The sequence below is a fragment of the Ascaphus truei genome, chromosome 8, assembly GCF_040206685.1.
Source record: "Ascaphus truei isolate aAscTru1 chromosome 8, aAscTru1.hap1, whole genome shotgun sequence".
NCBI classification, from domain to species: Eukaryota; Metazoa; Chordata; class Amphibia; order Anura; family Ascaphidae; genus Ascaphus; species Ascaphus truei.
The window spans coordinates 25545978-25559247 of NC_134490.1; the positions used below are offsets into that span (position 1 = coordinate 25545978).

Genomic DNA, 13270 nt, shown 5'->3' on the forward strand with positions numbered 1-13270 from the left:
CTACTTTCTCCAATGTTGGATGTTCCAGGCAGATATCCCTGAACCAGGAGCACCGCTCAGCAAGTATCTTTATATTTTTTGTGGTGTGCAGCTTTTCATCTGATATTGCATTTACCAGGAAGTAATACATTGAGAGTTATCTCTCATTAAGTATGTCCTGGGCACAGAGTTATGATGACAATACATGGTTACATTAAATGAACAGGGTTATACATTATATTTAAAGACATTGCATGAACAATTACAAATATTTGTTATAGGCGTATGTAACCATTACAGACCAGATTGAAATGCGAGACCACTTGAGTTTTTAAAGAATATTGACTGTTGGTGGCTTTGATAGTCTGGGTAGGTTGTTCCGGTTGGTGTACATGGAGTGAAATTGGTGACAAGTACCTTCATAAACTGATGCACAGAGAATATATGATCTAGGGACACTCCGTAGCCTGTATAATGCTACATTTTTTTTTATTAATGGCATGATTGAATAATCTCACCATGAGTAAATAATTTAACATTACATATTTCCCAGAGGATCATATATTCTGTATGGTAACTGCTTTTTGCATTCTCTGTTTTAAATGCATTATCTGTGTTGTGTAACCTTCCTTCTGCGTCCAATGGCAGCACACACCCGTGGGTAACTAGCTCCTTCCTCTAGGTTAGATATAAGGCTAATTTCCTGGAGGAGTGGCTACATAGTGGTCCTTCCCCTCCTCCTGGACAGTATTTTTTTTGTCTTATCCAAAAGTAGAATGGAAGGTGTGTTATAAGTTTTATTTACAGGTTTTTAGTTTTTGAGACATTGACAGGGAAGCATTTGGGGCGACAGCCTTTTTTTAAACACTGACTCGAGTAGCACACAGTGGTAGCCAGACTGAAGTGGGAACGTTTAGGCTCCCTCTGTGCTCATGTGTAATGGGACCAAGCAACAGACAATGATCTCCACAAATCACGCGTAGTGATTTGATGATTTAAACGTAGGTTGACCCACCTGTCCCCCAGCTGGCAAGAAAAACAATAATCCCTTTAGTAGATGCCTCCACATTTAAGAATTCTCTTGGTTAAGAAGATTGATGCAACATTAAAAGCAAATTTCTAGCCTCTGGTTCAGCTTGCAGACCGGCAGTCGCCACTTCTTGTATTTGTAGAATCTTAAGAGTCTGGCTAGAAAATCTGGAGCAAGATTTGCTATCGGTAGTTCCTGGATGTGAAATGCATAACAATTTTCCCAATATGAGGCTAGCCATAGCCTCTGTGGTGCATCGTCTGACCTTATTAGACCTGCAGGAAGAAAAGCGCTATCACTTTATCAGCCAGAAGAGCCCTTTGATTTAATACCTGGATGGCAGACCCTTATTTAAAAAAATAGTCTATGCTCTGTTCCATTTAACGGCTCTACATTTTTGGTCCAGAACTGGAACAAATCATAGAGCGAGTTTCTGGGGGCAGAAGCAAGTTCCTTCCACAAGACTGAAGGACCCTTCGTTTTTGCAGACCAGCTTTTAAATCTTTTAAAATTTCCTCCATCAGGATCTAGAATATCAAGGTCACCAAGAAGAGAGTGCAATCCACGCCTGTCATTTCGTGCCAGACCTTTTAGATTTGCTAAGGATATAATCTCGGTGACAATCTTCTAAAAAGAGATTTTGACAATCCGCAAATGATTATGGACGACATTCCTGTGTGAGGGAAGCCTGATGCTCTTCAGTGGGTGTTACAGATGCTGAGGAGAGGCTAATGCCATTTTTAGATCTCTGTAACAGGGACTTATCCCTGTTTAAATAAAGCAGCCTCAGAGCTCTGAGAATCCAGCATAGAGTGAGTTAATTGCAGCCACTCAATTAACTAGTCTCCACCTTGAATAATGAGAGCTCTGTAAAAAGCCTCATGTGCGACACAGGAAAGAGATTCCTTAGCTCACTTTCTTGTTGGACTGTTGTATATCTTTATATATACTGTATGTTTAGGGTGGTAATCAGCTTAGCTGCCCATCCAGTTAGAGAGGGCTGGAGTAAATATTTAGATATTCTCCAAAGCGGAGTAGGCCTTTATTTTTTAATGTTTTGCTTTGTTAAAGGAACAGGTGCAATAAAGCCGGGATTTAATTTCAACCTAATCAGTCTCCATTAAATATACATCTGCACACATCTCTTACAATGTCCCACCAGAAAGATTTGGCCACTCAACAGCATCCAGTCCCAAAAGGAAAAGGTTGTGATGGAAATTATAAAGACATTTTGCATCTCAAATACAGTGCCAAACCAAGAAAGGTTCAGAGAAACGTATTCAACTCTATTTCTGCTAACAAAACAATCAGGATTGTGCTGGACCTCAAGTACATCAACAGATGTGGAACAAAAATATTCAAGTCCCTGGCGCAATGAAAGACAGTAACAATTACGATACCAGTCCCATGATAAAGTATGAAACCCAGTCTTGTAAATCAAGGGGATATCCAGATACTTGATCCAAATAATGGTGATTCTGTGGAGAAAATCAAGAGACAGACCACTGCGCAGTATTTTTCCACACTCTAACATGCTGCCACAATACAATTGCCTACTTACTTTTACAATTCATGAAGGATTCAATGTCAAACACTTTTACTGTTACATTTGACTTAAATTGTTTACATTTAACACTGAATTTACAACCTATGCAGCTAGGGCAAGTATAATATCCCTTCAAATCCCTAAGCCACATAACATCTTTCTCTTGGATGGAATTGATAGGGCAACTGGGTGCAAGCGTAGATTTGAAATTCCTTGCCCTTTGATAAACAATTTTGAGATGTTAAAGGGTAAAAGTAAGTTCATAGTGTACCTCCTGGAATGCTTATGTGGGTTGCAATACGTTGGGAGAACGGGCAGCCCTCTTAAAAGACATCTGGCAGAACGTGTATAATATCAAAAGAGGTTTGGAGACACAGTGTTTCAAATCACTTTAAGATTAGACGCAGTCAGATATATATAGTCATATTTAAGCAGTCAAAGATATCCAGATTTTCCACATCACTTTATGTTGTAATATAAACAAGTAAGGTATTTTATTTTGCTTTAGCATATTTTATGCATGTATAACGTCATCAGGGGAGGTGTCGAGTGGAGTCGTGGCTGTGAAATCGGGAGAGGAGTGAGACACCAACCCCAGCTGCTGGACCCCGCTCTGAGGACTCAAGCTGCGGATGGCATTTTGGTGTAGTGCAACTTAACCAGAAACACGAAGTGTAATTTTGGTCTGTGCACAAAATAAATGTTTTATACTGTACTGTGTACTTTTAATCTATTTATGGGTAAAACTTACCTGTGGGAGATCAGAGGACCCAGCTGTTTGGCAAACAGTCAGAGGAGGCATTTATGACACACACTTTCTGCTTTTGACCTACCAGATTGCTGTAAGTAGGCAATTGTATTGTGCAGCGTGTTAGTGTGGAGAAATTCTGCACAATGGTCTGTCTCTTTTGATTTTCTCCACATATTCACCATTATTTGGATCAAGTATCTGGCTATCCCCTTGATTAGCAGGACTGGTTTTCATACCTTATCTTGGGACTGGTATCGTAATTGTTAATGTTTTCATTGCGCCAGGGACTTGAATATTTTTGTTTTATGTCTGTATTGACAGGTTTTCGAAAAACCTATCCTTGTCCCTTAGACTGCCAGTTTCCAATCAAGGATTCTAATACACATTCCTCCTAATTGGGAACTTTTTCAATACTCCTCATTTAGGAGAAAGTCACTCATCAAGTTGACACTGTGTTTATTGAGTTCCACTTTTATTTTGATATCACATTATCAGTCTGGAATCACTAAATAGGTTACACATAGATGTATTATTATCACACATAATAGTACTGGTACTTATACCTCACAGGTTCATTTTTAGGTGAAGCGCTTTTCGTATGTTTTATTCGTTTAGTTATGTCACATCAACAGATGTGGCATACAAGTGCTTCAAGATGGAAATAGCCGAGTCTGTCATTAACAGTTTGCATCAAGGAGATTTTTATGGCTGCCCTGGATCTAAAGGAGGCATAGCTAAATGTCCAAATATGAAAAGCCACCAAAAATACCTGAGAATTGTGCTACAAGGAGCCATTAAGCACTTTCAATTCGTGGCCTTGCACTTGGGCCTTTTACCTGTCCCAAGTCTTCATGAAGATACTGGTAGTCCTGGCTGCAGTGTTAAGACGAGGTATTTCAGTCATATCATACTTCGATTATTAGAAGCTGAAGGCAAATTGACTCAGTTGAAAGGGGGTTTTTGTCAGAGTGATGGACTTCCTAACAAAATTCGTTTCTATTATCAATTGGGACAAACGTGTTCTAGTCCTGTCACAGAAGCTACTGTTCCTGGGGCTTATGTTCAATACGGTTCAAGAAAATAAATTTTCCAGCCCCATGCGACTTGCTGGATTCTCAATAGTGACAGCTCGGCAGACTGCTCGGAATGGCATGAAATTACCAGGACTTGTCAGCCTCCATAGAAACTGTGCAATGGTCTCAAACATATGCGGCCCCTCCACGGAAATGTCCTTTGTTTTTGGAGCAAGAAGATATCCACCCTAGACAGGACAATTCCCCTTCTCGCCTCAACCAGCCAGTCTCTGGCTTGGTGAGAGGAGATTAAGAATCTTTTAAAGGGATGTCCTCTGGTTACGAAGCTTTGGAATGTCATAATGACAGATGTCTGTCAGTCCGCCTGGAAGGCACATCTTCATCAGCTAACAGTCCAACGTGTTTAGCGTCAAAACGAGAGCAGGCAATCAGCAAATATCAGAGAAGAGCACTTCTTCTGGAGATTCTTTATCTCCAAAATATAGTGAATGGTTTCACTCTTCCAGTTCAGTTCGACAACTCGTTTACAGTCGCCTATATCAACAGGCAAGGGCGTAAACCGCATTTTAAATTGGGCAAAGAACAATGTATCACAAACATCAACAATCTCTACATTCAGGAATTGCAAAATGTGAAAAGAATTTCCTCAGCCGAAGTCAGGGAGTGGGGGTTGTAGAAGCTGATGTATTCTCAATGCTGGTCAGTAGATGGGCATGTCCCTAAATAGATTTGAACCAACACAAAGCTTCCACTTTTTTTCTCTCAATGAATCAGGTAGACAACCCCTCATCTGGATGCAATGAATCTGAAGTGGAATTCTCTGTAGGCTACATTTGTTTCTCTGCATTTCCAATTATTCTGAGAACCCTACGGAAAATAAGGCAGGAAAAACAAGGATAATGGCGATCATTCCCTACTGGCCCAGAAGGGCCTGATTTTCAGAGCTAGTACATTTGACAAAGGAGCATCCATTGGAGCTGCCCATAATAAGACCTAATTTGGAATTTGAAAGGCGAAAAGTAGAAAAACAAGGCTTGTCACCACAAGTAATTCATACACTTCTACAGGTATATTCAAAACCTACTTATAGCGATTACAACAGACTGTGGTCAACCTTGCAACCTTGGGGTGTGCTAACAATCAAGAGGATATTGCAGTTCAATAGATTTTTTTTAAATATTTTTTTACAAGCAGGATTTGAGGCAAATTCTCACTCCAAGCTCGGTTAAAGTCCAAGTGGCAGCGATCAGCTCTTTTAGAGGGGAATCCTTAACATCTCATCCTTTAATAAAATGTTTCCTTATGTCTAGTGCAAAAGTAAGGCCAAGAATTTTGAAAAATCATTGCTCCCTGGGATCTCATCAGTGTTCTTAAAACTCAGACCCTTTCATATAAACATCCATATCGAATTTTTAATCAGGACAAAGTGATCCTCATAACGGCTCAAGTCCATAAGGTCCAAGTTAACCTACTTTTTCCACCTCAACCAGAACCTCATTCTCCATTCATTGTGCCCTAATCCAAGAAATAATAATGAGAAATGTCACTCATTAGACTTGGTTAGGTGCCTAAGGATTTATTTATAAAGAACATTGACATGACATTAAAACTACAATAATGGAAGGTTATTATCAGGCAGGGAAACAACCACTGTTTAAGGCTAATTCTCATACTACAGGTGTGCGCTGCCGTGGCACTTGGAAGAAACAGAATTGCTCTTACCGATATTCTCCATCTAGTTCAATACGGCAGCACACACATTTTCCACCCATTGCGTGTTTTTTTGTTTGTGTATTCTATATTGCTCAGATACGACACTGGAGGAGGGGGAAGGACCATTATATAGCCACTCCTTCTGGAAACCAGTTTTCTGTCCTACCTAGAGGGAGGCATTAGAACCCACAGGTGTGTGCTGCCGTTATTCTACTTTCTTCTAGTCCAGTATCGGTAACCTCAATTCTGTTTGCCGCTTATGACGTTGATCTTTTTGATTGCTGATAAACCCAAAGAAATTTGATGTGCTTTACCCAGCCCGTTTAATTGCCTTGATATATTGAAACCAAAAATTATTTTCAGGGCATTAATTTTGTTCTGAAATTGTGTATGTATGGATTTTTTTTTTTACATTTGTAATGTACGGTTTTGGGGTATTAACATCTATGTATTGTTTCAAACCTTAACTCAGTTAGGGTCCTTTACTGTCCCTCTCTTGGCAACAGGACACCCAGGTTCACAATATATTTTTAATCTATTTGTCTCTGGAAATCATGGTTTCTGGCAGACTTCTATTTTGTGGGCCAATGAATAAGCTGATTGCTGTTCCTGATGATGATATTTTTCCCTCAGACCTCCGGGGACCCTCCCCTGATTCCTGAGACATTCCTGTTTGAACTTGCTTGTGGACAAAAATATGTCTGCCAGGGTCATCTGTAGAAAGCTACATCTTCTTTCTACTGGGCCCCTGAGCACGACTGATCTTGGTGGCCATATTGTCCTTCTGCACAAGTAGGGGGGGCGGGAGGGGGTGTCTTGAAAACAATAAGTGAGCTGCATGAATTGCTTCTTTAACCATCTCACTGCTAGAAGGGCCTGAAGTGCATGTCATTGAGTTCTGAGTACCTCTGGAAAAGACATTTACAGCAAGGCTTTACGGGAGACCACAATGTATTGGAGATAGGGTAAGGGTTACTCAAATTTAATTTGTGAAATAGGGTATTAAGGAAATAGGGTTTCTACTTAGTGGTATGGATTACATATTGACACTGGAAATCTGCCTCATTTCTGTGTCACACACACGGTCAGTAATCTTCTCTCTGTCAGTCTCTGTGCCCTCCATTTTCTCTGCCACTTCCTATATCTCCAAGTGTATATGTCACTGCTATCTTTAAGTCCCCCTTTTAAGTCTCCTGGGTTGGGAAGCAATGCTGTAATTGGTAGTTTAATGCCTAACAACATGGCTACATGGCAACCTATGCAGAGAAACAGCAGATACTGTTTTGATTCTGGTGCTGGAAAATAGGGTTTGCTTTATTCAATGTCCAATGTGTTTGTAGGTGTCCCATGCCAGCGCTGTGTGTTTATAATGTATCCTTCTTCCTTTTAGAATGATGTGCAGAGAAAATGCCTTAACGCATTCTCGATTACAATCTTTCTCTTTTTTTCTTCTTCTGATGAAGCATCTATCCGTCAAACGACCAGGAGAACACTACAAGCCTGATCCCTACTGCGCATAACACGGGCGGTTCACTGCCTGACTTGACAAACATCCACTTCCCTTCTCCGCTACCAATTCCATTAGACCCTGAGGAGTCAACATTCCCGACTCTCAGTAACTCTAACAGCACCGGCAATCTAGCAACAAATTTAACTCACATGGGTATCAACACTGCCAGTTCGGGTAAGCTCAATGCAAAGTATTTTAATGCTTCTCTTTATTGGACAAGTGGTACATACAAGGCTCAGCTCATATAGAAAACAATGTAGGCAAGAACAATTTTGATTATTAATATTTAGTTATTAGGCATCAATACAGTGTGTTCCAAAGTACAGTGGTGTATCTGCACTGCTATGCAGGCAAAGCTGAATATAAACATTCTGAATGTCTGTTAATATAGGGCATAGTGCATAATAGTTTCAGCTTGGATAAGGCAGTGTATGAAAAAAAATAGTCTCTCTTTTTTTATTTATTATTATTATTTTTTTAATTATTTTTTTTAAGGGCCATACAACGTTCTGCAACAAATTACATCAGAGGTTGTGAAATACATTTGTGTTAATTGAAAAATAAAAATCCCTTCCCCTTAACTACTTTAAGCATAAAAATACCCCCACAAAAGTATGTATGTATTCTGTATAACACACACGTAAAGTTAAGTACATGCCCCAAAGAATTCAAAACATGCAGCATGCCTTTCCCTACAAACTTTTCTGGCTGCGAATGTTCTTGAAGACCATTAACGTCAGTCTTTGCATCAGAATTTTTCATCGCTTATGGCAAAAATAAATCATCTGCAAATCGTACAGTAGGTGTCAAGTATTCACCGTTGGTTTTGATTCCCTTTTCTTGCCAATCTTATTTCCTAAATGATTCTTCGTTTTGCTGTAAAAAGCTTTTGTGTCATTGTATCTCCCTGCCGCACTCCCTTGCTGATCCTTATTTTGCTTGTATCTTCGTGTACTCTAATGGTTGATGGGCATTCTTTTAAATGTTCCTTATATTTATGTATGCTTATTTAATGCTTTGTTTTCTTCATGCCTTTCAAACCGCAGAGGTTTAGACAGAATCAAATGCCTTTTCATAATCTACAAATCCTAATCTGAGTGATTGTGTTCATTACTTTTGGAAATTACTTTGTGTACGACTTCAATGTGGTCCCATAGTGTTGTATCCACTGTAACGTCCTGTTTGTTATCTAGGCTGGGAACAATCTAGGGTCTGTTGCAGCCAATTAATGAGGATTTTTGTTTTTAAAGAAAAGGGCTTGGAAGTAGATTGATTTGGTCTGTAGCTCTTGAGGTCGCCTTTGTCTCCTTTCCTGTGGTGGAGGATAATTGTGGCATTACTCCTTGGTTCTGGAACTTTCCTGTTCTTCAAGCAGCATGTAAGGCGTTTGACATGGATTTTCTCTACTACTTCCTCAACTTCTTTCTTGATTTCGGTTGTACAGTAGTTTCATCTTCCCCAGGTGCTTTCCCATTATTCATGGATTTTATTGCCTTTGCCACTTCTTGACGACGCATGGTACTTGGTGGTTTCTTCTCGTTCCTCTGCTGGATTATGCACAATGTTATCTGTGTCCTCATGCAATTTCATGTAGAGATCCTCAACTTTCCTTGTAAGTGCACACTTTTATTATTGATCCATTGTCTTGTTTCAGTGCTATGATTTGCTTCTTCCCAATCATAAGTTGCTGCTTCGTCTTCTTTTATGCTTTTGTTATCTTTGATGGTCTTCTTCACCATATAAGTTATATTTCCTTACATCTGTAGTTTATACCCTTGTGTATGATCTTGCACAGCTCTGCATATTCAATCATTTTTCTTGAATCTCAGAGTTGTTTACTTTCTTGTTGCCTCAACTACTTTCTCTCATTTGGTATTTTCTTATCCTGTTTGTTGTTAGCGATACCTCCATTTTTTTTCTGCATTATCAACTACAATCTTCATAAGCTCTAAATAATTGTTTATTCAAGTGTCCCCATGCATTTTTAGCAAGCTGGAGCAATTTTTCAGCTCTAGTTACACATTTCCACCAATTTTCCTGAGGTTCTTGATGTTCTGTGCATTTCGATGCAATTTGCATGATATAGTCAATTTCTTTCTTGATTCCATTGGGTCCACTCCATGTTCATTTTCTATTTGAATTCTTCTTGAATAATGAATTTGTGATTTGAAAATTTTCACATCCTGTAATTTCCACCAATCGGTCTCCACGTTCATTTCTGTTGCCGTAACCATACTTACCATACTTACCTATCATCTTTCTGATAGGTATCATTTTTTGCATTGAAATCTTCCATAATATTCTGGATGTGACAATTTCCTTTGTTGTTAAAGGTGCAATCCACATAGTCGGCCAATATAATTTCTTTGGGTCCTCTGATGGGGTGTTGTCAATCCAGTATTTAATTTACCCTTATCCACCCTGTCCTAATCAGAGAACCAATAAAGGTTAAGGAGGTGGGGAGGCTCTAGCTGTACAAGCACTTGCTGAATACACGGCATCACACAAAAGGGTATAGACAGAAGAAAACAAACCCCTCCCAAGTCTAATGTTAAAAATAAATTACAAATACGTATAAGTTTCGGATTTTGGTATTAAAAAAAAAAAGTATCAGTTACCCTAGTTACACCCGTAAACATGTAACGAATTAGTTCACCTTGGTCCTAGGAGGGATTGCCACTTTAACTTGGTTGATTTCATGGTAGAAGTCTTCTATTTCATTGTCTGTGTAACTTGATGTTGGGGCACAGACTTGGATTATTTGAAGTCTGTATTTCTTTGTCAACTGATTGACGATTGTTGCTTCTCCTTATGCTGAGCTTTCATATGCCACTATTTTGTTTCTCCATCTCTTGTTAACGATGAAGCCTATTCAACTGAATCATCCTTTTTTCGTACCTCTATAATAGAATAGGTGTCTGCTTTTGCGCTCAATGAGGCCTTCATTTTTTCTTTCTTTGTTATGGCCAACAATATCCCATTTAATATTGTCAAGCTCGTCTTCCATTTTTTGCTGTGCTGCTTCACTCGAGAGTCTGGCAGTTGTGGTAGCCAGATTGAGGTTTGGATGAAAGTTTTTGTTTAACTTCCGGGGATTCTTGGCCCCCTCTACCTTCATGCTTTCTACCTGAACACTGTTAAGCCCAGGCACAATCCTGCCCCCGGACAATGAGGGCAATTCATTTTCTGTGTATTCCATATTTGGGGATTGAGGCTTTACTTGTCATGCTGGCCTCATTTGCATGTTGACAAGTACTTTTCTCACTTTTTAGCCGGTTATATTGTTCAAGCTTTCATAGTATGGTTGAACCTACTGGCACATGTGCCACTATACAGTACATGATCGTGAACACCTGTTGCCACCTTCCCACCACTTTGAGGCAGTGAGAGGGATTTAAGTGAAGAGTAGTATATTTACATAATGTTTTGACCAATATAGGGCGCAAAGTTGTAAAATTGTGTAAGGCTCTTTACACATTCATTTTTGTTAATCACTGAATGCAAACGATTGCACCCCATCAATGTGAAGGCAAAACTTCCCCCTACCCACATGAAATTATATATTTTCCTAATAATACATGCCACAAGGAATTTAGACTTTTCCACAAAAATGTTTCTGGCTGACTTGGCAAGACCAAATATCCAAATAGTATAAAATATACCACACCGGTTCCAGTAATGCTTACAGTTTTAGTTGCTGGTCTTTTTCTGCTCTTAAGGAAAATAAAAAATGCTGCCAAATCTCAGGGGTCTAGCAGGGTCAACGGAAGTCCTGCAACTTAATTGGGGAAGGGGCGGTGAAGCGGGTGCAGGTGCGACGTCACAGCTTCCTGTGGACAATCATTTCAATGTTCAGAAAGTACTACTGGCAACTAAAGTAACAGGTAAGTAAGTACCTTGGCAGCTGATATAGTGCCCTTTAGCCCTGTAGGATCAGTGTAGGACATTTGGTCACGACCGTTTCGTCGTGACTAAATGGTCGTCGTCACTTTCATAACTCACCCCGCCGCCGGAAGCTGCCACCGCCAACCACTTTGCCGCTAAAGTAAGTGCCTTACCCTAACACCCTCTACCGAAGCGCTAAAACCCCTTAAATTAACACCCTACCCTAAGTACCAAAACCCCTTAAATTAAACCCCTACCCTAAACCGTAATTAAACTTACCTTGGAAGCGGCAAGGATTCCAGCAGCGGATCGGCTGTAGGGGTATGGTGAGTCGTGGCGAAACGGCTGCCACCAGATATCCCCCTGCTTTTAATTACTTTAAAAAAATAGTACTGTCATTTATGAGGATTGCAGGTTTACATTTTTTCAACAATTGTATCCCATACACATTGATTTGCCATTTTTTGATCAGGGTCTAGGACTGAAATTAGAACATTCTTGTGTTGTGTGTGCGTTCTTTGTAGAATAACATTATTTTATTTATACTTCATTAGGGTTTACTTATTTAGGCTGTTAGTGCTGTGCACTAACTGTGTAAATATTCAGCGAATCTTTAATTTGCAGCTTTTGCCATTAAAGCAAATGTAATGTTACATACAAAACGGAATCTTCACTCATATTTGTTCTTCAGCGTAATTATAGTATTATTGCAATATGACTGTTATAGCTAGAACAGTGGGTTTGCATACGCTAGATTCTCTACAATTGCTCATTGATAATTCCAGATGATAAAAAGACAACTTGGTATTATTGCACTGGGAAAACTCTCACCAGTCATTTTAAACGTCGACACCCTCAGTGTTGGCACAGTCTATAAAATGAAGCGGTACCTGTGTTTTATTACACTACCAAGAAGAAAAGAAATTGCAGTATTTGTTCTGCCTTGAACAAGGTCGTATGAAATATGGCGTTGGGAACATGTCGAGGCATTACGAGCGGTGAGCAGATAGAAAGCATGCGGGAGAGGTTGTAATCTGGATGAAGCCATCAGTGCTATGAATCCGAAGATGAAGGTGATAATATGGAGTTATCAACAACTTAATTTGTCATTGCAATATAAGAAGCCTGCAAACTCTGCTGCTGCGCTTGTCCGGTGAAGAGGATAAAAGCATTCAAGTGAAAGGTTCATTAACACTTTGGATTGCTGGTTATGTGAAAACGGGATGCAATGCCAGAAATTAGATCAATGGAGTCCTCGAGAACATTATCGAAGGTCATCAAAATTGTCCCCCACAATTCCTGTAATTCCATGCAAATGCTACTTGGGAGACTCACTAGTCCCTATATGTTTTGTGTGCGCCATCTATGTGATTTGTAGTTGGGTAAATGGATCTACACTATGTGGGAGTTACAGAATAGGCACAAATCAGAATAACATTTCAAGGTCTGACCTTGCACAGAGGGATTCTTTTGTTTGAGATACAATATCCCACATTGTTCAGAATTCAGCTTCACACTGACTTGTGTCTGAAATTAGGCGTTTTACACTAAGTAGAGTATTTCCATAAGTGTTGTCTATATAAATATATTTTTTCATTTAGCACTGTAGTGTATGGAGCACTGTACTGTACATATAATTTTTGCAGACACGGGTCCATGACCCATAGTTTACAATCTCTTTAATTTTGTTGCATGAGGCTGAAGAAAATTAAGTGACTTGCTCAAGTAGAGCGGCCTGTACCACTGTACTACTACTACTCCTGACATGTATGTTTGCCACAATGTCATGTTGCTCAGTTCTCTCACTTTAGATATTTCTTTC

General features: G+C 39.6%; 1 protein-coding gene across 13 annotated transcripts in view; it reads left to right on the forward strand.

Moving 5' to 3' along the window:
• CRTC1 (CREB regulated transcription coactivator 1) overlaps nucleotides 1–13270 on the forward strand; it is a 156011-nt gene that overhangs the window by 114098 nt on the left and 28643 nt on the right. For all 13 annotated transcript variants that reach the window (XM_075610860.1, XM_075610862.1, XM_075610861.1 and 10 more), the window contains one exon: nucleotides 7517–7737. In XM_075610860.1, coding sequence (XP_075466975.1) covers nucleotides 7517–7737 — 221 coding nt within the window. The remainder of the gene's footprint in view (nucleotides 1–7516; nucleotides 7738–13270) is intronic.